At 42.5% G+C, this 23,314-nt stretch overlaps 1 protein-coding gene and 1 long non-coding RNA gene across 2 annotated transcripts; one reads left to right on the top strand and one right to left on the bottom strand.

Moving 5' to 3' along the window:
• Positions 1–101: 101 nt before the first annotated feature.
• MRPL32 (mitochondrial ribosomal protein L32) lies at positions 102–4,520 on the top strand. The gene is made up of 3 exons (XM_082399926.1): positions 102–269; positions 1,643–1,824; positions 3,961–4,520. The coding sequence occupies exons 1-3, from the start codon at positions 140–142 to the stop codon at positions 4,213–4,215; spliced, it is 567 nt and encodes a 188-aa protein (XP_082256052.1). The 5' UTR covers positions 102–139; the 3' UTR covers positions 4,216–4,520.
• Positions 4,521–16,159: 11,639 nt separating this feature from the next.
• On the bottom strand, positions 16,160–22,490 carry LOC309632423. The gene is made up of 2 exons (XR_014246911.1): positions 21,727–22,490; positions 16,160–18,128 (listed from the first exon to the last, which is right to left on the bottom strand). It is a non-coding gene; the product is annotated as an uncharacterized lncRNA (long non-coding RNA).
• Between the last annotated feature and the right edge of the window lie 824 nt (positions 22,491–23,314).

Below are 23,314 nucleotides of genomic sequence, written 5' to 3'. Positions count from 1 at the left end.
AGGAAAGGCAGAGCCGCTTCAGGGGCATGCTGGGAGTTGTAGTTCCAGGTGCGCGTTTGCCCGCTTCTGCGTGTGTGCGCATGCTCGAGGTAGGGGCGGGACCCAGCGGTCCGGTGGGAGTGGTTTTCGGGCGAGCAACATGGCGCCTCCCATGCTGATGCTGAAGGTTCTGCTGTGGCCCGCAGCCCAGGGACTCTTCCGGAACTTTTGGGAGCAACTGCAGCGGAAACTTCGGCAGAGCCGGCCAGGCTTTCCCAGTCCTCAATGGGGTACGTAAGGAAAGCCTCCGTGGAGAAGGGGGGTGGGGAGGGGACCCCAGGCAGAGTGGTGGGCACCGCTCGTACTCTGCCCTGCTCCCGCGTCCTGATCTTCGCCCACGCGTAGGGGACGTTGTCCCGGACATTCACTTACTTAGAAACAAGAGACACCTGGTTTTGCTCCCCAGTCCCCCAAGACTGTAAAGGGAAAAAAAGTCCTCTTATCGTCCCATTCGTACACAGAATGTAGCCGAAGCGCATTAGCTTAGCATCAAGGGACGCCACTATCTAGATTCTCTTATCTTTCCTTTCCAGTCATCCCACCCCCTAAAGCAATTTGCTCTCTGTGGCGTTTGAGCTTTGTGCAGTTGAATCCGGATCCCATGTTTTCCCCGGAAACTAATTTTAAAGGGAAGTGTCTTGGTTGTTGAAATTGTCATAGCTTTGACATTTACATTCCACTCGATTTCCAAGGTGTCACGAACATATTAATGATAATACCCAGGCAGTCTGAACCGTGAGCCCCCTATATGTCAAAGCCTACATATGCTTCCTGAGATAATCTCCACAACAATCCCATTAGGTGTCTCCACTTTTCAAATGAAGAAGTAGGCTCAGAAAGGTCTCAAGGTCACACAGACCTTCCAGAGCCTGCGCTATTACATCAGGCTATGCATAGCAGTACTTTTAGATATACTGAAAAGGAATACCAGTTGTTAAGTGTTAGACAGCTTTGTATATTTTTAAGAGTTCCTAAAGTCAAAAGAACTTTTGCAAGTCTGAGGAATATAGCAAAGAGAGGGTAAAGGAATCTCTCTGATTTTATAAACAATTTAAAAAACAAAAGTGAAATGTTGATGGTCGCATAAATAAATTAATATTCTACAAAGAGTGACGAGCTAGTTCTTTTCCTTAGAGAACTGACGGGGATTGAGATTAAATATTAGGAAGAACGAAGTGACTTAAAGGGCCTACCAGGATATGACTGAGTAGCTAACCCAATTTGAATATAACATAAGAGGGCAATCAACAGTTATCTCAGTGCCAGTAGGAAGTGGATTTTGGAAATCTCAAACTTAGATTTATTCATGTTTACTACTAAACCCCTGAGTTCTGTATTATGAGAAACTCTTGGTAGAATTTAACCGATTCATTTAAGCAGGTGCCACTAAGAAAAATTCTGTGTTCTTTAAAATTACTTTACGTATGAGCTTTACTATATTTCAATAGCTACTAAGGTTTCCTGTTAAATGCCTGTTGAATGTAATATTTTAAGTTATATGTGCCTTTTGATATATCATTGTTGATTGTTAAGGAGAATGATACTTGTAAATGGTCATTTAGAAGTTAGAAACTGATTCTGTATCTCCATGTTTGTTTTGTAGGACCAGCATTAGCGATCCAAGGTCCAGCTATATTTACTGAACCAGCAAATGATACCAATGGAAGTAAGGAGATTTCCAGCTTTTTGGAGAGCATCTTTTGGATGGCAGCTCCCAAAAACAGACGCAGCATTGAAGTTAACAGGTGTAGGAGAAGAAACCCTCATAAGCTTATTAAAGTTAAGGTAATGTGGTGATTTTTGTGGGTGTGCTTTTTCTCATGTCCACCACTGCATATTCTCTTGGTTAATTCACATAACCCATGAGTGAATTATTTTCAGATCTTACATATCTACCTTCCTCTGGCCTAAATTAAATACAATATTCTCATTATGTATGTGTGTATCTACTGTCTTGTAGCCTAAGTCTTGGGAACACAGTCAAGGAGGGAGTTTAGAGTCTGGACAGAGGGCTGGGTTGTTAAGAGTCTATGTGACTTTTGTATTATGAGCTGTGCCCGTCCTGAGCTGTGTGATTTTGAACCATATATGAATAAACATTTTAACTATGGCAGACCCTAAAATTAAAGTCAGAAGCATAGATCTATTCGATTATGGGGTTTTACTAGCCCTTACAGATTTATTCTGTTCTTCACTGTATCCAATAAGATACTGTGAAGGAAAATCCTTAGATAAGTAATAAAAATAGCTAATATCTATTAAGTGCTGATGATATATCTAAGCGCTTTACATGAATTTTCTCATCATATCCTCACAACGACCCTCCAGAGTAAATACTGTTTTGCTCAGTTTTAGGATGAAGAAACTGAGGCAAAAAGAGCTTGCCTGTGGTCCCAGACTTAAAAGGGGAAGCCAGGATTTGAACCCTAGCAGTCTCCTATTGAAGTCACGTTCTTCTCTTGAAACTTTTTTTTGTGTGTGTTCCTATCTGCAGACAATTCTAGATCTCAGCGCTCCTTCTCCCTCACCCCCCCAACCACGTCCCATGGGTGCACTTTCTTCATTGATCTAGTAACAAAAATGTTAGCGTTTGTTACCTTTGATCTGTTAATTTATGGCTTTAACAGCCGTGATTTGAGTCCCTGTTTACTCCACGGCTTTCCCCAGCAGTGGGGCAGTACAGATGGAACTCAAGGACAGAAAATGGACTTTCATGAGCCTCCACGTTCAGTATTAAACCAAACCCTTAGAACTTAAACTCTAAAGTATTATTGAGTCGCAGTTGGGACCAGACTTAAAATGTGCAACTGAAAAATACTTCATTAATTGAGGCACCAATAATTCATACAATTTGGTTGAGAGAATTTAAGAGTTTAGGAATGAGATCTGTTACTTGACTTCCCTGACTTTGTTTTTTCTGAGGGAAAAGAATAGCTCTCGTCTTATGCATTCATTTCCTTTGGTGAATTGTTTTCTGCTACATATAATGTGTTATGCTGAGGGATTTGTTAGGAAAAGGGCACCAGCTGACGGTGGGTATTTTTTCCGTACCTCGAAGTTGGATGTGCGATCCAGTTTTCCAGGTGTTGGAGTAAGATGAGAAGTCGGTGAGGCAAATGATTTGCAAGGTTTTTTGTTTCTTTCAGAAAATGGAGTTCTTTTTGTCGTCTGCCTCACAGATGTGTGTAGATTAATCTTCGGAAGTGCTCAGAGTTTCTTTGATGTTCCCATTTACTATTTTTCTTTATATTTCAAACCTACCTTTAGAACACAATGAAAGGACTTCTTTAGAGGTTAGAGTTGTCTTATTAAAGTTGGGTAGACATATAAAACTCATGAAAATACCCTCAAATTGTAATATATAGGGAGTTTTACATTAAGGAATAATCAGTGTTCATTTATAGGAAGAAAACTCACACCACATACCAGCTATACTTCATACAGGAATTTGAATTACACTCTGATGACCAGGGGAAGCCAACTTGTAATGTGTTTATCATCTTGTTCTTCCCAGGATAGACTGAAAGAAAAAGTGAATTCCCTTTACTTTGGTGTCTTATTTAAGATGCTGGCTGTGTGGATCACCCCAGTGTGTTGATGGGCTCCTTATCAGATGTTTAGTTTTTGAGGATGGGGGAATGGAGTACCATTTCACATAATAAGACTGTTGTATTTCAGTAAAAATGTACCAGATTCAAAGTCGGCAGACCTGAGTTCTAGTCCCAGTTTTTCTACTAATTCAAATCAGTGTGTGTCCTCAGTTTCCCTATTAAAATGAGGCTGAACTGGGTGGTCCTGTGACCTTGTGCAGCATGGACATTCCAAGAAAGTTTCCATATAAGCCTCATTCCTGTCAGTGATGATGTGTGCGTTATGTTGCCTCTTGTTAAAATGTTTTTGTTTGGTTGGTTTTTTTTAAAGAACAATATAGACGTTTGTCCTGAATGTGGTCACCTGAAACAGAAACACGTCCTCTGTGGCTATTGCTATGAGAAAGTGTGTAAAGAGACAGCGGAAATCAGACGACAGATAGGGAAGCAAGAGGGAGGCCCTTTCAAGGCTCCTACCGTGGAGACCATGGTGCTGTACTTGGGGGAGACACCCTCCAAGCAAGATCAGGGCAAGAGGATCATTGAGCGAGAACGGAAGCGGCCATCCTGGTTCACCCAGAATTGACACCAAACATGTTTCGAGAGGATAACTTCACATAAGACGCTTCTCCTGAAAAAGAGGAAGATTCTTTGTTTTTATGTTGGTTGTGTGCTTGTTTTTAAATCATCAGCATAGCCTAAAACATTCTTTATAAGCAGTTCGTTTTTTGCGGGTAATTTGAAGAATGCATCAGGAGTAAAGTCTGAAAACGTTTGTTTATGCAGAGGCTCAATGGATTTATGTGTCTGTTTCTATTATACTATGAAGTTTTAGTAAACAGAATTTTCAGGACAGAAAAATAAAACATAATTTAAAATTCGTAGCCAGAATTATGCGTATGGGCTCTGGTTTTGTTTGTTTGCCACTGGTTTTTCTTACAAGAATACTCACACAAATGCTTTTGTTTAAGTAACACCTGAAAATAGGTTATTTAAATTCTGGGTATCGCTTTTTTAAGATGGTAGATGTAGCAGTAAGAAAAAGTGCGTTCTGTTTGGTTTTTTTGTTTGTTTGTTTTAGCAAATTAAAATTGCCTTTGTATGGCACTTTATAGGAGACATGTTCATTTACTTAGAAGTAGTTCTTGACATTTCACATTAAATCAAGATGACATTCAGAATTCATTAGATGGCTCATTTGTAGTCTGGGGAGAGAGATTTTTTTAAAGGAGATGTGAGTGAATTCAGTAGCACACAGAAAATGTGCTGAGGGGCTTGCCCTTGCATTTTCCTTCTAGGATGACCTTTTAGTTTATTTCACATTTCATCATATTTATCTCTGTAGCAATGGCCTTTTTAACTTAACGTAATTCCTTTCATATTTCCGTCTCCTTCCCCCATTCCTGTGTCTACCCTGAGTCCAAGGTTTGCTGTTTCCTGCCTCGTTGAAAAAAATAATAAAAGTGAGATAGCGTATTAAAACACAAAGTAAAAGAATTATAGTTGAATGGAAAATTAATAGACAAGATAAAGCCCAGGGATATATTCAAAACAAAATGCATGCTACAGTAGCCTGAGTACTTACAAGAATTAGGCAGTGAATTCAACCCTGAACTTGTTTTGCCTTGAAAAGGACGTCCATTGATAAGTCTCCACAAGTTAAGACACATAATCCAGAAGTATACCTCTCTCCTGGTATTGAGGCCTAAGGTAAGTTTTGCCCCTGGGACTTCATGAGGACTCTGATGGGGTCATCCAGGTTAACATTCCTAGAAGTAAAATGACCAATGTCATGTGGTACAGTACAGATCGATGATATATTGGAGTGCAATTCAGTGAAAGCAAATCCTTAAATCTTCCAAAGTACCGGAGTCCCAGTAAATAGCTCTTTAAGACTTAGCTCCACCCACACATAAAAAAAACCAGATTCTGGAGGAATTGGTTGTCTGCGTATTCTTATTAAGGCAATCCTCTGCAGATACTGATTTTTCACTCTGACAAGCCTTAGAAATGCCTAGTGTCAAACTTCAGGTAGGTATACTTGGAAGCTAAGGCTAAAAAGTACACACCTGAATCTTCCACCGCCTACTCAGCCTCTCAGTTGACTGTCTTAACAGGTTGCAAAGTGTATGTCTGGGTAACATATTGTCCACTGATTTAGCAGAAAGCTACACACGTGAACCTAATGAGAATGTGTGGGCAGGTCCACTTTTCTGTCTGCTACTCATGGACAGATAAACATCAAATGCATCCCCAAATTAGCAAAACCAGATACCTGGTTCATGTCAGAAAGCCATGTCATTAGGGAGAGTGCCTATCACTTTTTTTGAAGAGGTTGTCCCCACAAAGTTATCTTTATAACATTATATCACTTAATACCTCCATTTTTTTTTACTCTCAGGAAAAAAAAACACATGAGTTTGAATAAAATCATTTACGTAACTGATTCGTTCATGTTCTGAACAGTAGAGATGAATCTCATCCCTACCTGTCCGCGTCGTCAAGATGTTGAGACAGATTACTTTTGGAAGGAGGGGTCCAGGTTTTGTTTGGGAGAGGTGGATGAGGAGGTGATGTCCCCTCTGAGCTTGGTGACAAGTCCCCTCCATCTTCCTGTCTCCTTTAGCCAGTTCCTAGCAGATCGCCAGATGCTGAAGATCTAAGCGTCTGACTTCACTGCATCTCCCAGCCAGGGTCCTCCTTTGAACCCTAATCATCTCTTTTCCGAGCTGTTACAATGCACTTTCCAATTACTGGTTTCCAGTCTTCTCATATTTCTCATTCATTTTAATAGTTTTTCAATTACAAAATTATTACATCACTATAGTTAATGAAGCAATGCTCAGTATATAAGCGAAAAGTGAAGAATCGTTACTCTACCACTATGGAGTATATGCTTCTAAATGCCACACTCTGCCACGCGGTGGTTTCTGAAACACTTCTGATCGTATCAGTCCCTGATCAAAACCAGACTCCTAATGAAACCCTCTCTGGTGTCCTCACGATCTGTCCCAGTCTTTGTGCCCACCTCCCAACACAGCGAGGTACACACCCCACCCCTCAGTTTGTTGAAATCATAACCACGTGTAGCAGACCTTGTGACGCCCTCCTCAGCACGCATCACCCCTCCCCCTGTCCCCATTTGGCCTCACTCTGTCCCACCTCACTGAGTCTCCCTCTCAGACCCCCTTACTGATTCCTTCTCTCCCCCCTAACCTCTTGAGAGTGCCCAAGGCTCCGTTCTTGGGGGTCTCATACACTGTTATGGCTTTAAACAGCAACTCTATCTTGATGCCTTCCAATTTGGTATGGGCCAAATTTCTGGCATGGGCCTCTCCCCTGAACTCCAGATTCATATTCAACAGTGTACAGTAAGCCCCCTACATACGAACCTTCAAGTTTCGAACTTTCAAAGATGCGAATGTGCGTTCCATCAGCGTCAGGTGTGAGTGAAGTTGCAGCCTGCGCTCCATCTCCTATTGCTGACAATCCTTCAGCTCTACCATCTCCCACCCCCTCTCCCTCCTCCAGTAACTCTTCTTGCCTGTTCACTGGATGCTAGCCCCTGGATGCCAGCTGTTGCACTGTACTGCTGTACTTTTCAAGGTACTGCACTGTAAGATTAAAAATGTTTTCTTTATTTTTGTGTTTGTTTTTTATGTATTATTTGTGTGAAAAGTATTATAAACCTATTACAGTATACTACTGTATAGCCAACTGTGTTAGCTGAGTACCTAGGCTACGTTTGTTGGACTTAGGAACAAATTGGACTTACAAACGTGCTCTCACAACAGAACTCGTTCGTATGTAGGAGACTTACTATGCTTGGCCTTCCAGTAGAATGTCTAATAGATGTCTTCACTCAGTGTCTACACTCAGAATCTCTTCTCTCCAGCTCCTACTGTTCCCTCCCCTCCCACCCCGACCACAGTCTCCTCCATCTCGGTTGATGGCAACTCCATTCTCCTAGTTGCTCAGTCATCCTTGACTTTGATGTCTCTCTGTCTCTCTCGCTCACCCAATCTGTAAGCACATCCACAAATCCCACTGCTTCTACATTTAAAATATACTTAGATTCTGACCATTCATCACCACCTGCACCACTACCGCCCTGATCACAGCCCCCATCACCTTGCCTAGAAAACCAAAGTACCCCACTAACTGGTCTCCCTGCCACCGCCTTGATCTCCTATAGTCTATTCCCAACACAGCAGCCAGAATCCTTTCAGAACAGGTCAAATCATGTCTCCTCTCTTCAAATTCCTTTATTCAAAACCTTAACTCAGATGAAACATGCAGATACATACATGAGGATTTTTGCTTTATGTGATCAACACAAACACACACACAAACATATGTATATATACAAATTCCTTGTAAGTTTTGGTAAATCAAAAATATTTTAGTTATTTAGAATGACCTCTATTTAAAGTTGTGATAAATCTTTTAAATATATGAATGATTTTTTTCATAATCCTTGTGGTATGACTTAAACTCAAGATTTCCTCTCAAAAGAAGTACAAAGAGTAGGGGCCTTGCATGCATCCCCGGTATGGAGATCATTTTAACCCTCTCCTCAGAGAACTAATTCTTATCCCTACTGCTACCCTCCCATATGCAGTTGGTATGTTTCAGGGACAGGATTAGTCCCTCAATATCTCTAAATCTGTGCTTTGGGACTCTACGGTCTATGATTAGCGTTTCTTTTCCTGGCACACACAGTGAAATAGATGATCTGTCTTCACTGCAGCTGGTAAGAAGCAATGTCATCCCGTGGCCTATATCGGTGCCTAGCATCTTAATTTGTGACTCCGGAACAGAACGGTGTCTCTTGCAGGAGCTGTCCTCACTCGTCTCGACAGCAGAGGGCGACCGAGAGACAGCATGTTCCTGGTGCCCTAGCGGCTGCCCCAGCCCACTTTTCGCCGGGCTACTTTTACCGCCTGGGAAGCACTTGCAGTCGTCGAGCCTTTCCGTCACCACCAGCCCCCCCGCCCCCGCTGTCCCATTGACGTCCTGTGCCGTCGCCTTCGCCACGTTTGGGAAGTCGCTAGTGACTGTTAAGGGTGCTATTTGGAGAAAGGACGGGAGGAAAGCTAGAAGGCCAACCTGTTCTGGTCTCTTGGATCCTGGTTTTTTGTGTTTTGGTTGTTTTTTTTTTTTTGGTTTTTTTTTTTAACTTTTTATTTTATATTGGCGTATAGTTGATTAACAATGCCGTGTCAGCTTCAGGTGCACAGCAAAATGATTCAGTCATACATATAGGTGTATCTATTCTCTTTCAAATTCTCCCATCTAGGCGTCACATAATACTGAGCAGAGTTTCCCGAGCTACACAGCAGGTCCCCGCCGGTCATCCATTTTAAACACAGCAGTGGTACATGTCAATCCCAATCTCCCTAACTATCCCTCCCCCCACTCCCACCCCACGCGCCCCACCCCCCCCCCCACCACAAGCTCGTGATCTCAGTCTGTCTGTTTCCACCTCGCAAATAAGTTCACCCCCGTCACCTTTCTTTTAGATTCGGCACATAAGCGACACCACCTCGATCTCTGTCCGACCCACCCCACCCAGCACGACAATCCCCAGGTCCATCCATGTTGCTGCAAACGGCACCACCCCTGTTATTCACGCTCAGAGCCAGCTTGGCAGTTCAGCCTGGGCACGCAGTTCGAGAGGTACCACAACTTACCAGGCATCCCGAGCCGCCTCGCTAGGGGGCAGCAGGTGAACTGTACTGAGTCATCTCCAATGAGATTAAACACCCATCGAGTTCAGCAATGCTGGGACCTGCCTGTTTCCACCAAAGCCATCGGCGTGTGGAGAGCAGCCAGGATTTCTTCAGGGGGAGACAGCGCTGTCTGCAACGCTGAGCCCAGGTGCTGGCTGCTCTCCTCTGCCCCGGCCTTCAGCGATGCTCTCCTGCGTGGCAGCGCTCCTCCACCCTCTTTCCCTACCCCACGCCCTCGCGGTGCACGCAGCCTGCTTCATGATCAAATTCTTTCCAAGAGCTTGTTGCAGGGTAAAAGCTCAGAACGCCACTACTTTGTAGTTCTCTCTCCAGTATTCTCTAATATTAACATTTCAGTAGCTAAAAAGAAGTACTGATTTTCTCATTGCCATTGCTGTAATCCTGTAGTTCTCAACGAGGGGCGATTCTCTCCTCGACCCCAGGGACGGGAAATGTCTAGTGACATTTTTGGTTGTCACCACTTGGAGTGGAAGGAGAGGAGAGCTACTGGCTTCTAGTGGGTAGAAGAAAGGGATGACACTAAACATTTCCCCATCAAACTCAATAAAACTGATTTTATTTTGAATAAAATATGTGAAAAGAAAACATTTTAGTTTTCTAGAAGTTTCACTTTCATCTTATCTTTTCCATAGTTTAAACTCTCAAGATAACCCTCAGGTCTAAGCCTCCAGGTCTAATTTTCCTATTGCTCTCCAGGCCCATATATCCAAATAATACCAGGGATTTCCATTAGAATGTTACCTCACAGCCTTACAAACTCTTCCAAATCTTTCCCCCAGAATTTGCTTCTCCGGTAGCCTAGTTTTGTTCACTTATTCATTCAACAAACATCTATCCTGTCTAATATTTTTTTGCAACTATAGCACACTCCTGCTTGGCTAAATGACATTTCAGGATTAGCACATGGAAAACTATTGATCACCCCTCCAACCCATCCCTATCAGCCAAACCTGTACCTGACCCAGACTTTCCCACCTTGATAACAGTCATTGCCTCGTGCAAAGTTGCTCAAGCAAAACCCTAGTCATTCTTGATTTTTCTCTTCCCTTCTCATTGGACATACAATTCAAAAGCAAACTCCTCTTGACTTTATCCCGATGACATATCTGAGACCCGAGGCAATTGGTTTGGAGCCATAGGCAGGGATGCAAAGAGAAAGATTAGGGAGGGGCAAGAATGGGTCTTGGGCAGTAATCTAGGCCAGAGATGATATAGTACAGACCAGGATGGTGGCAGTGGACATAGAACGAGAGGAAGTTGAGATGTATTTCAGAAGCAGAATAGATGGGACTCGTGATTACGAGTCAAGGATGATTCCCAAGTTTCTAGCTTGAGCAACACAAAAGATGTGATTAGGAAGCCTGTGTGAGGTGAAGGCAGGTTATGTGGGAAACTGAAGATGCCCATTTTCGACAAGTTTTTTTTGAAATACTATTGGACCTCCAAGCTGAGATGTAGGGGTAGCTGATGGACATGTGAGTGTGTAAAGTCAGAAACAGTCAGCACATGGAATTTTTTTGCGGGATCTTAGTTCCCCAACCAGGTATCGAAACCGGGCCATGGCAGTGAAAGCCCAGAATCCTAACCACAAGGCTACCAGGGAACTCCCCCAGATGGGATGTTTTTAAAGCCATGGAAACGAATGGGATTATCCAGGGCAAGTATTCAGGAGAGAGAAGAGAACCATGAACTGAGGGGGAAATCAGGAGATGTCGTCCTGCCACAGATCCCAAGAGAGGAGAGCATGCTGAGGAGAGGAAGCCATCCATTCTGTCAGATGTGCCTGGAATGAGGATCGAAAAGGGCCCAAAGACTGTGGCAAATGGAATTGGTTTGTGACATGACAAAAGCAGTTTCATTTGTGTGTTGGTGGCAGAAGCCAGATTGGAGTGGGCTGAAGGATAGATGAACTGAGGATATGGAGGCTGTGTTCCTAGACAGTTCTTCCCAACAGTCATCCTCTGCAGGGGAGTAGAGAAGTGAGGCAACAGCTGGAGGAGGGGTGGGGATGGAGGGGCCAGTGTGTGCATGCGAGTGTGTGTGTGTGTGTGTGTGTGTGTGTGTGTGTGTGTGTTTTGCAAACTGAGAGAGCAAACATGTATTTATGCTCATGGGAATTATCCAGTAAAAGAGGAGACTTGGCAAAATGATGGAAAGAAGACAGCCAGACAGAGGGAGCTGTCTTTAATGAAGTGAGAGCATGGGCCCAAGTCTCACTCTTCAGAAAGAGGAATGCACCCTCTAACCTAACATCTGAAGGTTAAACCAGGAGGAAGACCTGGGACAAGGTTGCACCAAGTTAGTGTCAAGGAAATGGTTTTGCTCATTAAAAATAATGAGTAGAACTATATATAAAATAGATAATCAACAAGGACCTACTGTATAGCACAGGAACTCTACTCAATACTCTGTAATAACCTATATGGGAAAAGAATCTGAAAAAGAATAGATATGCATATGACTGAATCACTTTGCTGTATTCCTGAAACTAACACAACATTGTAAATCAACTATACTCCAATATAAAATTAAAATTAAAAAATGAGTAGAGAGTAGCTGTAGTATTTATGGGGAGAAACTAAAAATTGGTTTTGCAAAGGAAACAACAGTTGCAGCCTAACTCTTTTGAATCCCCAGGCTGGTAGCCACATGTATGATAACTTTTCTTAGGTTTTATTTTTATGCTTATGACCTTATTCCATGTTGTCAGATTAACAAAAATAATTTCTTCAACTTTCCTATGATTTGATTTTTTTTTAATATGCAAAGCTCTACTACATCTGGAATCAATTTTGATATGTGATATATGGACAGAATCTAAAACGATTTTTTTTTTTTTTTACCCTCGGGTGCATCACTGATTTCATCTTTAGAGAAATGTCTATTCAAGTCCTTAGCCCATTTTGAATCAGGTTGTTTGATTTTGTTGTTGTTGTTGAATTGTGGGAGTTCTTTATATATTCTGGATATTAACCCCTTATCAAATATATGGTTTGCAGATATCTTCTCGTGGATTGCCTTTTCACTCTATGGATGGCATCCTTTGATGCACAAAAGATGAATACTATTTAACATTTACACACTTTTCCATTATGCATTCTTACATATGGTAGGGTCTGTCTCAGGCTATTCCTTCCCATTTCTGTTCGTGAACCACAACAATGCCATTTTAATTACTGCCACGTTATAATGCATTTTCCTGCATGGTAAAGGAGGTATCTCCTCCTTACTCTTCATTGTCTCAAAAAAAATTAGCGCTATATTTATTTTTCAGAACAGACTTTAGAATCATTTGGGCCAGTATTATATTCATTGGGATTTTGCTTGGGATAATATTAACCCTAAAATTTAATGAATTTGGCATATTTAGTCTTTCTACATAACGTGGTATTTTCTATATTTATTTCATCTTATTTCCTACCCTTAATTAAGATTCTCTGGTTTTCCTCATACAGATCCCATGCATTCATTGCAAGGGTCAGTTCAATGCCCTTGACCCAAAATGTTGGCAGTGGAGAGGAGACTGTATCCTATTCGTCAGCCAGTGGAGCTTCCACCTCCATCAGACACGTCCTATTTACCAGAGTAGCCGAAGAAGCTAAAAGAAATCTGAGAAGCCTGATTCATTTCCATACTTTTCTGGAATATGCCTAGAAGTCTGGGTCTCTGAATCTGCCCTCACAACAGCCCAATCTATAATTTTGCTTTTCCCATTTTCCTGCCATTAGACTTAGATGAAGCAAATAATTCCATTTGGTCAATATATTGATGATTTAATGGCCGGTGTTATGTGTCATGTGTCATTCCAGAGGGTTAATGGTTATTTCTGCTGATACAATCTTCCAGAATATGAAGACCAGGGACATCTAAGTGTATACTTTGAGCTAGCATCAGATGTGGTTGACAGGAGATAAAAATGAGCAAGAGGAAAGACAAATTCTCAAAGCCTTTTAAAAAATTATTTCCAGTTAACGCCATCATTCGAAAACAGTATCAGTCTTTATATTAAACTCAAAACCATTTTCTTCACTGTGATGGGGGACATTTAATGAACATCTATTATATGTCAGACATTTTGCATACGTTATAAATAATCTTTAAAATAACATTGTAGAGTAGATATTAATCATCACAGCTACTGTTTGTTGAGTGTCTACAATGCACGAGGCCCAGTGCTAAGTGTTCTACATAGATTACTTATTAAACTTTTATATGGCATATATTGCTGGAAAATGCTAACTGACATTTTTTTCTGTGATATTTCCTTGTGTCTGATCCAGAAAGCCAGATATTTTAATTTCTCAAGGAAGGAAAAACAGAGAGAAAAAAAAGAAAGCTTTTAAAAATCCTAGCCTTTAAGGAAGAAAGCAAAGAACTGAAGTCTTGGGGAAGGCACATGTTAGTAAATAAGATTCCTCATCCCAAGGACTTGATAAATGCCCTGGGCCAGAGAGCAGGAGTCTGAGAAAGTTCCCTGTGCCCTGCGCCCCAGCTCCACCCCATCCCCAGTCAAGCTCAACCCCTGGAGGGAGGCCTAGAGTCTTCCTTTTTGGGTGCAGACTCGGGGAGGCTGAAGGACTCCGGGGAAGAAGAGAGGAGGCACAGAATGTCTGGTCCTGACAGGTGTTGCCAACAGCAACCAAGGGTGACACTCCAGGTCACGTGGATGGAAGACCAGAGGGCCAGACAGGGTGACGGCTTCTCAGTGGACACTGAGAGCCTATGTCTGCCCTGTCTCCTGTCACTTGTTACTAGGTAAGGCCTCCAAATTCTCAAGGGAAAAAAGGAAAGCATCCCTGAGAAAGATAGGGTGCTGCGTGTGTGTGTTGGGGTGGGGGGACCCGTGAACCCTGAATCGGCAGCCGGGTCTGTCCCCTGGCGGAATGGAGCCCCACCCTGTGAGGTAGACTCAGGTGCAGAAGCAGGGCCTGGCCAGTGTCAGACCAGCAAAAGGGCTACCATTTGAACCTAAACTGGTTCTAAATCCGAAACCCTAGGGGCTTATTTGCAGCAACATGGATGCAACTAGAGATGATCATACTAAGGGAAGTAAGTCAGACAGAGAAAGACAAATACCATAGGATAGCACTTATATGTGGAATCTAAAATACGACACGAATGAACCTATCTATGCGACAGAAACAGAATCACAGACTTGGAAAGCAAACTTATGGTTACCAAGGGGGAGGAGGGTGGGGAGTGATGGGTTGGGAGTTTGGGATTAGCAAGTGCAAACTACTATATAAAGAATGGATAAACAACAAGGTCCTACTGTATAGCACAGGGAACTGTATTCAATATCCTATGATAAACAATAATGGAAAAGAATATTAAAAAAGAATGTATGTATATATATATGTATGACTGAATCACTTTGCTGTACAGCAGAAATTAACACATTGTAAATCAACTATACTTCAAAAATAAAAAATAAATAAAGAGAGGAAAAAAAGAGTGAAATCTTAGGGGTTTATCACTGTGATAGGCCGCCCTGGGGTTTACACACAGCAAAAATGACACACACTTACCCACAGCCTGGAGCTCACAGAGGGGATGTCGAGTCTGAGGCCAGCTCAGGCTCCTACTCACGTGAGCCTCACGGCCTCCACAGAGATGGTGTGTGCACATCTTAAAGCTGCACCTTTTAATTCTATAGAACAAATGTTGGCCAGCTTCCCAGATGGCATATGGATATTTATAGTAGAATTTGTTCAAGCTTGAAGGGAAATGATGTGTCCAATGGCTTCACTTGGAGCTCACGACATTCAAGCCTAGACTTACCCAAGATCACAAAGCTAATGAATGTTACATGTGGGTCTAGAACTGTTTACCTGGACCCTGATCCTGGCCATACATGACTTTTCAAATGTTTATTCTTTTAATAACACAAATACCAAACGTCATCAGAAATGGAGGTGATGAGACACTCTCATTGTAACTTCTGGAGGTAACAATACTTCTTTTCCCATGGTTATGATACCAGTTTATACAAAGAGTAGCAAGTATAATAGACCTGGTGATTTCCTTCTAACACTAGGTTCACCATGTTGAACGGTGCAGATGTGGAACATTTCCATCATTTCAGAAAGGCCCGTGGGGCAGCGCTGCTCTACAGAAAACTGATCAAGGAGTGAAATGGATTTGATGGAGTTCACTCTGAACACTAGCAATTTTCAAAGTCTCCTTAGTGTCAAAATACTGGGGTTAACACACCCTCTACTCATCTCTGTATTTTATACTTAAGACAATATTGGTTAAATGAATGATAATTTACAATTCCCCAGGCTTACATGTGAAAATCCATCTCACTGTGACATCACCAACACTGAATACATTTTACAGATGTGTTTCTATTTTATGATCCTTTCTTCAAAAGAAGCAATTTCTGTCCTTATTTATAAATTTTACTCTCTTTTCCTTGTTCAATTCATTAATCAGAGTTTTGCCTTTATTATTTCATAAATATCCATTACCTAAAATAGATGAACGGATAAAAATAAATTAGTCAAATGTAAGTATGTTTTTCATCTGTTGTCATAGTGTAGGAGTAATGAGTTAAAGCTTTCCATGACAATTGAGTTTTTGAAGTTTTCTCCTTGTGTTTTGAATATTTAAAAATTTCTTGCGATGAAATGCTATTTTTCACATGGTAAGAAATAATAGAGAGAACTCAGTTTCCCCCAATGGTAACATTTGTAAAACGGTCGTATAATATCACAACCAGAATATCAACATTCAAACAATCCATGGATCTTATTCAGATTCTTGCAGTTTTACTTGTACTTGTGTGTGTGTGTGTGTGTGTGTGTGTGTGTTTAGCTCTAAATAATTTTATCAGAGTCAAGACACTGAACAATTCCATCACCACAAGGACCCCTCTCCTGATTTATATTTTAAATATGGAAGATAATTACACGATTCAAAAATGAGTACTGTATATTAAGACATAATTAGAGAAGTCAGGCTTCCATCCATATCCTCTTAACTCTATTTCCTCTCTTTCATTATCAATAATTTTTTAAAATTTTGTTCTTGTTTTATTCTTTCACTGTTTTTCTGAAAATGTAAGCAAATACCTATATCTATCATATTTCTCCCCCTTCTTTCATGTAAGGACACAGAAGAAATAAAGTTTTCTTAGCACTTGCCTTTTCTGCTTAACTATTGTATCTGTTGGGATAGGCTAGGGTCTGCCTATATTAAAACAGCACTGAAATCTCAGTGGTTTGAAACAAACAAACAAACAAACAAAATCCACTCTTGTTTCTACATTCCCTCACTTCCCTAATTACTGTTTGAATCTGCCCTTTGGAACTCAGGGAAGGTCTAGGAGGCTGAAGCCTTTTTCCTGCAGACAAGAAACGGGGGACACAGAAAGGCTTTCGTACCCAGGAGGACCCTACAGCGCCCTGCTCAGTTTTATGACCACAAAGCACTGCTTTGGGGTTCTCAGAGTTTTTAGTGAATATCTGGGTAGATGGCCCAAGGTCTTATAAACCAGTTAGAGGTTTAAAGAGGAGGGAGTCTATATTGTCCTAAATATTATAACTCACTAGCTCTGAGTCTCAGTCACCGATTGTTGTGGTTTCACAATATGTCTACAATTCTTTGCCCATCTCCCCCTCAGAAGGTGGAGCTCAGTTCCTCTCTGCACGGGCATGAGTGGGACTTAGAGATTTACTTCTAGCAAATGGAATGTGCAGACGTGACAGTAGGTGACTTCTGAAACTAGTCATAAAAGGCATCATGGCTTCCTCTTGCTGTCCTGAATCACCCGCCCTGGGGGAAGCCAGCTGCCACTGCATGAGGTGGCCTTGCAGAGGGGTCTCTGTGGTGAGGAGCTGAGGCCTCCTACCAACAGCTGTGTGCCTGAGCCGGATTCTGGATCCTGCAAGATAGTAAATGTTTATTGTTTTAAACCACTAAGTTTTGGAGTAATTTTTACTCAGCAATAACTAACTTTACCCCAGTGAAGAAGTATTTTTCAGGGGGAAACAAAGAAAGACAGTGGGTCTGCCTGGATGGGGGTCAGGATTGGGTCTGAGAGGAGAGGGCCGTGGAGAGGTGACCCTTCACTGGCAGAACCACTCAAGGACACCACCATGGCCGAGCCAGTTTCTAAGTCAGGCTTTCTCAGTTCCTTTGAGTGCATTTTCTTCATAACCCATAGATGATCAGATTCTCAGTCCTGGTGGACGGATGGTAATGACAATACCTCTCATTCACTAAGCAATGACTCCATGCTCAGCATGGTTCCGAGCACGTTATGTGTATGAAGTCACTTACTCTTCACCCCAACCCTCTGAAGTAGATTTGCAGGTGTGGAAACGCAGTTACAGAGACTTCCCTGGTGGCGCAGTCGTTAAGATTCCTCGTTCCCAATGCAGGGGGCCTGGGTTTGATCCCTGGTCTGGGAGCTAGATCCCACATGCACGCCACCACTAAGAGTTTGCATGCCGCAACTAAGGAGTCTGCGTGCCGCAACTAAGGAGCCTGCGAGCCACAACTGAGGAGGCCACGTGCTGCAACTAAGACCCAACACAACCGAATAAATAAATTAAATAAGTATTTAAAAAATAAATAAGTAAAATAAAGAACAAGTTAAAAAAAAGAAAGAAACTGAGTTACAGAAAAGTCAAGTCATTTCTTCCACATCACAGACCCAGGATGGGTAGGTTCCAAGTCCAGGTAGACAGGCAGCAGGGAACATGCTCAACCATAGTTCTGTGCAGCAAATGAGACTCATCTGTCTATAAGAGCAACAATTTATTAATTAGTGGTGATCGTGATGGGAGCCCCGTTTCCAGTGATCCAAATACTTCTTCTGCAATTTAGGGCACCCCTCTTTGCAGGAACAAGATACTAGATGTTCACAGAAGAGCATGGAATCTCTGGGGGTGGTGGAATCGCTCTGGGGGTGTGTAATCACAAAAGAGCATGGAAGTGCTGAGCAGTGGTGGAATCGCTCCACCCTACACAGGAGATCACCTTTCCAGGGCCATCCCTGTCCTCAAAATTAAGGGTCTTTCCCTCTGGGACTGAGCTTCTGTTCATGTGGATCTTCCTTTTATGCTGCGACCACCTGCTCTCCCTGAGTGTCTGGGAGTAACAGCCTGTACCCGCCGAGTGAAGGTTAGACCAACTCTTGAAGTTCAGAGGTCAGATCTGAGATCTGAATTTGAACACATAGAACCTTGAAGAGGTGAGACAGGGTGAGATTATTCAGAAACTTAAATGCCAGCCTGACAAGTTCAGCCTTTATTCTACAGGCAACTACTTTCCCCCAAAAGAATCTTTCACGTTTCTCAAAATGTGAAGGCTCTCGGTCATACTGTGTAAGTGGCATATGAGGGAGTAATCAAGACACACTTTAGAGAGGAGGAATTTGCTTTTTTTCGGAAGAAGTGCTTGTGTTCACACGCAGCACTCTGGGAATACTTGGTTTGTGGGCTGGGGACAGGGGAATTCAGAAGGTGTACTCCTGAGGGGAAATAAAAGGATGTGAGCATAAGGGAAGAGAAAAAAAGGAACTAAACTTCAGACATAAACAAAGATTCAAACCTAAGGTGAGCTTGATATAGAGATGTCAAAAGAGGCTGGGCTCACATTTGCAACCTAACCTCAACTCAACTTCATCTCCACCTACAGATCCAACAACCTTCTCTAAGCTAGTATGTCCGAAAGAGAACCCTTGATTTCTTTCTCCTTCTGTCTGATCTTCTCTTCCTTCAGGCTTCCCTTGTCCAGTAAACACTAGCATTGTTCATCTAGTGCATCCCCCGCTCTTGGAGTTATCCTTGTCTCCTTTCTCTCCTACCACATGTCCAGTCTTCCAGCGAAGCCTGTTGGCTTCACCTTCAAAGTACAGCATGAACCTAACCTTGCCTGTCTCCCCTCCACCACTCCTATCCTGGTCCTTCACTGGCTTACGGTGATTAACTCATAACTGGCTTCCCGGTTTCTACTGTTACCCCTACAGTCCATTCTCAGTTGGAGTGACTCCTTTGAAACAAAGGTCAGATTATGCCCCCTCTGCTCAAAACCCTCCTGTGGCATCCACACCTTATCAGAATGAAATGTAAGCTGCTATTTTTTAAAAAATAAATTTATTTATTTATTTATTTATGGCTGCTTTGAGTCTTAGTTGCTGCATGCGGGCTTTCTCTAGCTGTGGTGAGCAGGGGCTACTCTTCATTGCGGTGTGCTGGCTTCTCATTGTGGTGGCTTCTCTTGTTGCAGAGCACGGGCTCTAGGCGCACGGGCTTCAGTAGTTGTGGCTCGTGGGCTCAGTAGTTGTGGCTCGTGGGCTCTAGAGCGCAGGCTCAGTAGTTGTGGCGCACGGGCTTAGTTGCTCCGCGGTATGTGGGATCTTCCCGGACCAGGGCTCGAACCTGTGTCCCCTGCATTGGCAGGCGGATTCTTTACCACTGGGTCACCAGGGAAGCCCTAAGCTGCTATTTTTGACCCACAAGGCCATACCTAAGTCTGTCCATCAGCCACCTACTTCTTCAACCACTTTCCCTTTGCTCCCTGTGCCCCAGATTTTGTGTCCTTTTTGTTCCTCACACATGCCAAACCTGCTCCGTCCTGGGCTTCGTGACATGCACTGCTCCCTCTGCTTGGAAGGCTACCCATAGCTGCACAGCTTTATTCCTCCTCTTCATTCAGGTCTCTGTCCCAGGTCACCGTCTAAGAGAGGTCTTCCCGACTCCTGGACCTCAGTTCCCTTCCCTGGCTCACAAGCCCTTTGCCTACTGTCATCCCCCTGGATGTATTACAAACAAACTGTTTATTGGTCTGTGATCCTTCCTGCCCCTAGCTGGCTGGCCTCTTGAGAGCCAGGATTTTGCCTGTCATCTCCCTGTTGTCGCCTGTGGACCTCGACTAGTATCTGACACATAGAAGGCAACTTAATGAACCTTGTTTTAATGAATGACTGAATGTCATCGTTTTGCACTGTGAACCATAATGAATGTGAAATGATGCATGAGAATGAAGACTCACAATAGGTCAGCTTACTAGCTATTCTTTTAATTCCCTGATCGATGTCAGACAATGAAAATTTCTGGCTGATCAGTTGAAGCTACTGAATGTCGTTCCTCTCAAGTCTTGTCATAATCAACTCATTAAACTAGGTGAGGCACGTTGTACATCTAATTGAATGGGTGCAAACCAGACATGAAAGGACACAAATGTATAGCGTGTGGGTTGGAGTTAATGCAGAAAAGGGTAGTGTTAAGTAAAGACAAGGGAACAATGACGCATTCTCTGCACTGGCAGATCTATACACAATTACAGGGCATGAGGAATTTCATTTCTGGCAAAAGAGAAGATCAGAACAAAATGGAGAGGGCACGACTGGCACTATTTAAATCTATGCCTTTATGTTTTACCTCCCAACTGTGACCTCAGGTTATAAATTAAGATAATAAAAGCTGATGAATGCATTGCCCTAATTTTCCCCACAGGGGAGGTAAAGGAAGATGGAAGAAAGCATCAAAACAAAACCTCTCTGGCAGAAACTCCTCATTACTTTTCATTTTATTTCCTGGCATTCAAAGACAACTGCAGTTTTTACTTGTCTGAGAGGTTACAGAGGAGATGGAGCCTGGGATCAGATCGTAATGATGGAAGCCACAAAGAGAAAGTATCTTCTAGAAAGAGATGTTCAGAAGGGTTCTCAATGATGCTGCAAGTCTTGTGCATGGGACCTTTGTGCTCAAAACACAACTATCTGGGACCTCCCTGGTGGTCCAGTGGGTAAGACCCTGTGCTCCCAATGCAGGGGGTCCGGGTTTGATCCCTTCTCGGGGAACTAGATCCCACATGCATGCCGCAACTAAGAAGTCTGCATGCTGCAACTAAAGATCCTGCATGCAGCAACTGAGACCCAGAGCAGCATAAATAAATAAATATTTTCTTTTAAAAATTAAAATTAAAAAACACAACTATCTGGGGTTCACATCCGGCTCTTAGACAGGAATGAATATTCCTAACAACTTTACTTTTGGAGGTTTAGATGGAGGGGTCAGAAATTAAACCAAAGTTGGAGGGAATTAGTCTCCAGCTTAACAGATTCTTTGCTGAATATCTACCTTCTGAGGTTCTACAGTCAAAAGGGAAGGCATTCTGGAGACTTAGCTTTTCCCCTTTTCTTATTAAAATGATAGAGATATTTTAAAAAATAATAGTAAGATATTCTCTACAATAGATAACAATAGGTCTTTATCTCCAGAGATCTCCGGAGTGTGCTTATAAGTCACTTTTATCTGTCATGAGAAATAGGAGGCAAATGCGTAACACAGGTGATCTCTTCGACGCCTTCAAAATAGGAAATTTGGGACTTCCCTGGTGGTCCAGTGGTTAGGTCTCCACACTTCCACTGCAGGGGGCAGAAGTTCGATCCCTGGTCGGGGAAATGAGATCTCGCATGCTGCTGTGTGGCAAAAAAAAAAAAAAAAGAGGAAATTTTAAGCTTCTCTGAAGTCAGAAAGTTACTCCATAAAACTAACTTAAGCAAATAATTTCTATCTGCAAAATTTCTCCAGAGCTTCCAATGAAGAGTAAAATCCACACCAGAGTTCTCCTTCCTTGTCCTGCCTTTGCTTCCCTGGGTGGAGGTCATAGTAAAGCTGAAGTAAGAGGAGAACAGGCAACTGAAGAAGCCAGGGCTTGAATAATGCACAAGTTGGAGCGTCCACTTTGGAGCAAACAGGAGCTAGCTGTGGCTTGTGGGTCTCCTCCTGCTCCAAGCGCAGGAACAGGGATCCCTCTCTCATTCATGGCCAGCAGGCTGATGGCGCTTTGAGAAGCAGACCACAGGGTGGGGCGGGAACTCAGTCCTGGCTCTTCCCTTGCTTGTTAGTTCAGTGATCATGAGCCTCAGTTTCCTCGTCTGTCAATTACATAAATTGTTTAATTAAATAATGCATAAATGTACCTACTGCATAGCAGGTGCTCCATAAATGCCTGTTTTCTTATCTCCTTATTACCTTTACTAAGACACAGGATGAAGGGCATTGTGGACTTGGCACGGTGAATATACCCTCAAAAGATCATAAAGCACATTACTAGTTGTACCACAAAAAGATACTAATAGGGAGAATTAAAGGAGAAATCAAAGAAGCCTTCCTGAAAGTAGTTTTCCAGAAAGCAGCTCGGGGCCCCAGTGCCTGGTCTCTCATTTACATCCTCTTGCCTCCCAAACTCCAAGTTCAGCTTTCATCTTGATGCAGCTCCACCTTTACTCCCCCAAGCATTTGATCCTCACATTTCCTTTATGAACTCTGGATTCTCCAACTACTCTATTCCTTGATTTCTCCCTTTCTCCCAGGTGGCAGTTTCCTGCTCCCAACCCACAATCTGAGAGACCCAACCTCACTCTGGCCACGTGGCCCTGCTACCACCTTCCCTTCAGAGAGAATAATCTTTTCCAGTAGTTAGAGGCAACCAAAAGTACTAGGTACAATAGAACGAAATCTAGGTTTCCATCCCCATATCATAAATTTGCCTTTGTGTTGGCTGCTGTGGCCATATGGGTATAAGGCCTAAAATGCAAACACCTTATTAGGGATTTGAGTGATAACTCAATCTTAAAGTTGTGATTTGAACTCATCATTGTCCTTTGAGTGCTTCAGATTTTAAGAAAGCATTCTCTTAGAATCTGGTAATATTAACTGAGGCAAGTGCTTGTCTTCAATCAGATGCAGAAAATGTCTTTTGGAGGAACCAATATTGTTACAACTCACACATGCAAAACTGTATCAAGTCAGCAACCTTTCGACTGCTTCAATTTTAAAAATTAATTCTATTTCTCAAGACTTGTGAGGAAGATAAAGAAATAGAGAATAACCTTGCCTTGCAAAGAAATTGCTGTTCAGTATTAGATGTGGTAACAATTAAAGGGAAAAAATAAAATAAAAAGAAAGAAAA

The sequence above is a fragment of the Balaenoptera borealis genome (genome assembly GCF_965194805.1).
Source record: "Balaenoptera borealis genome assembly, chromosome: 7".
Lineage (NCBI taxonomy): Eukaryota > Metazoa > Chordata > Mammalia > Artiodactyla > Balaenopteridae > Balaenoptera > Balaenoptera borealis.
Note: the sequence above shows the minus strand (reverse complement) of the source record. Positions and strands in the feature narration are given on the sequence as shown.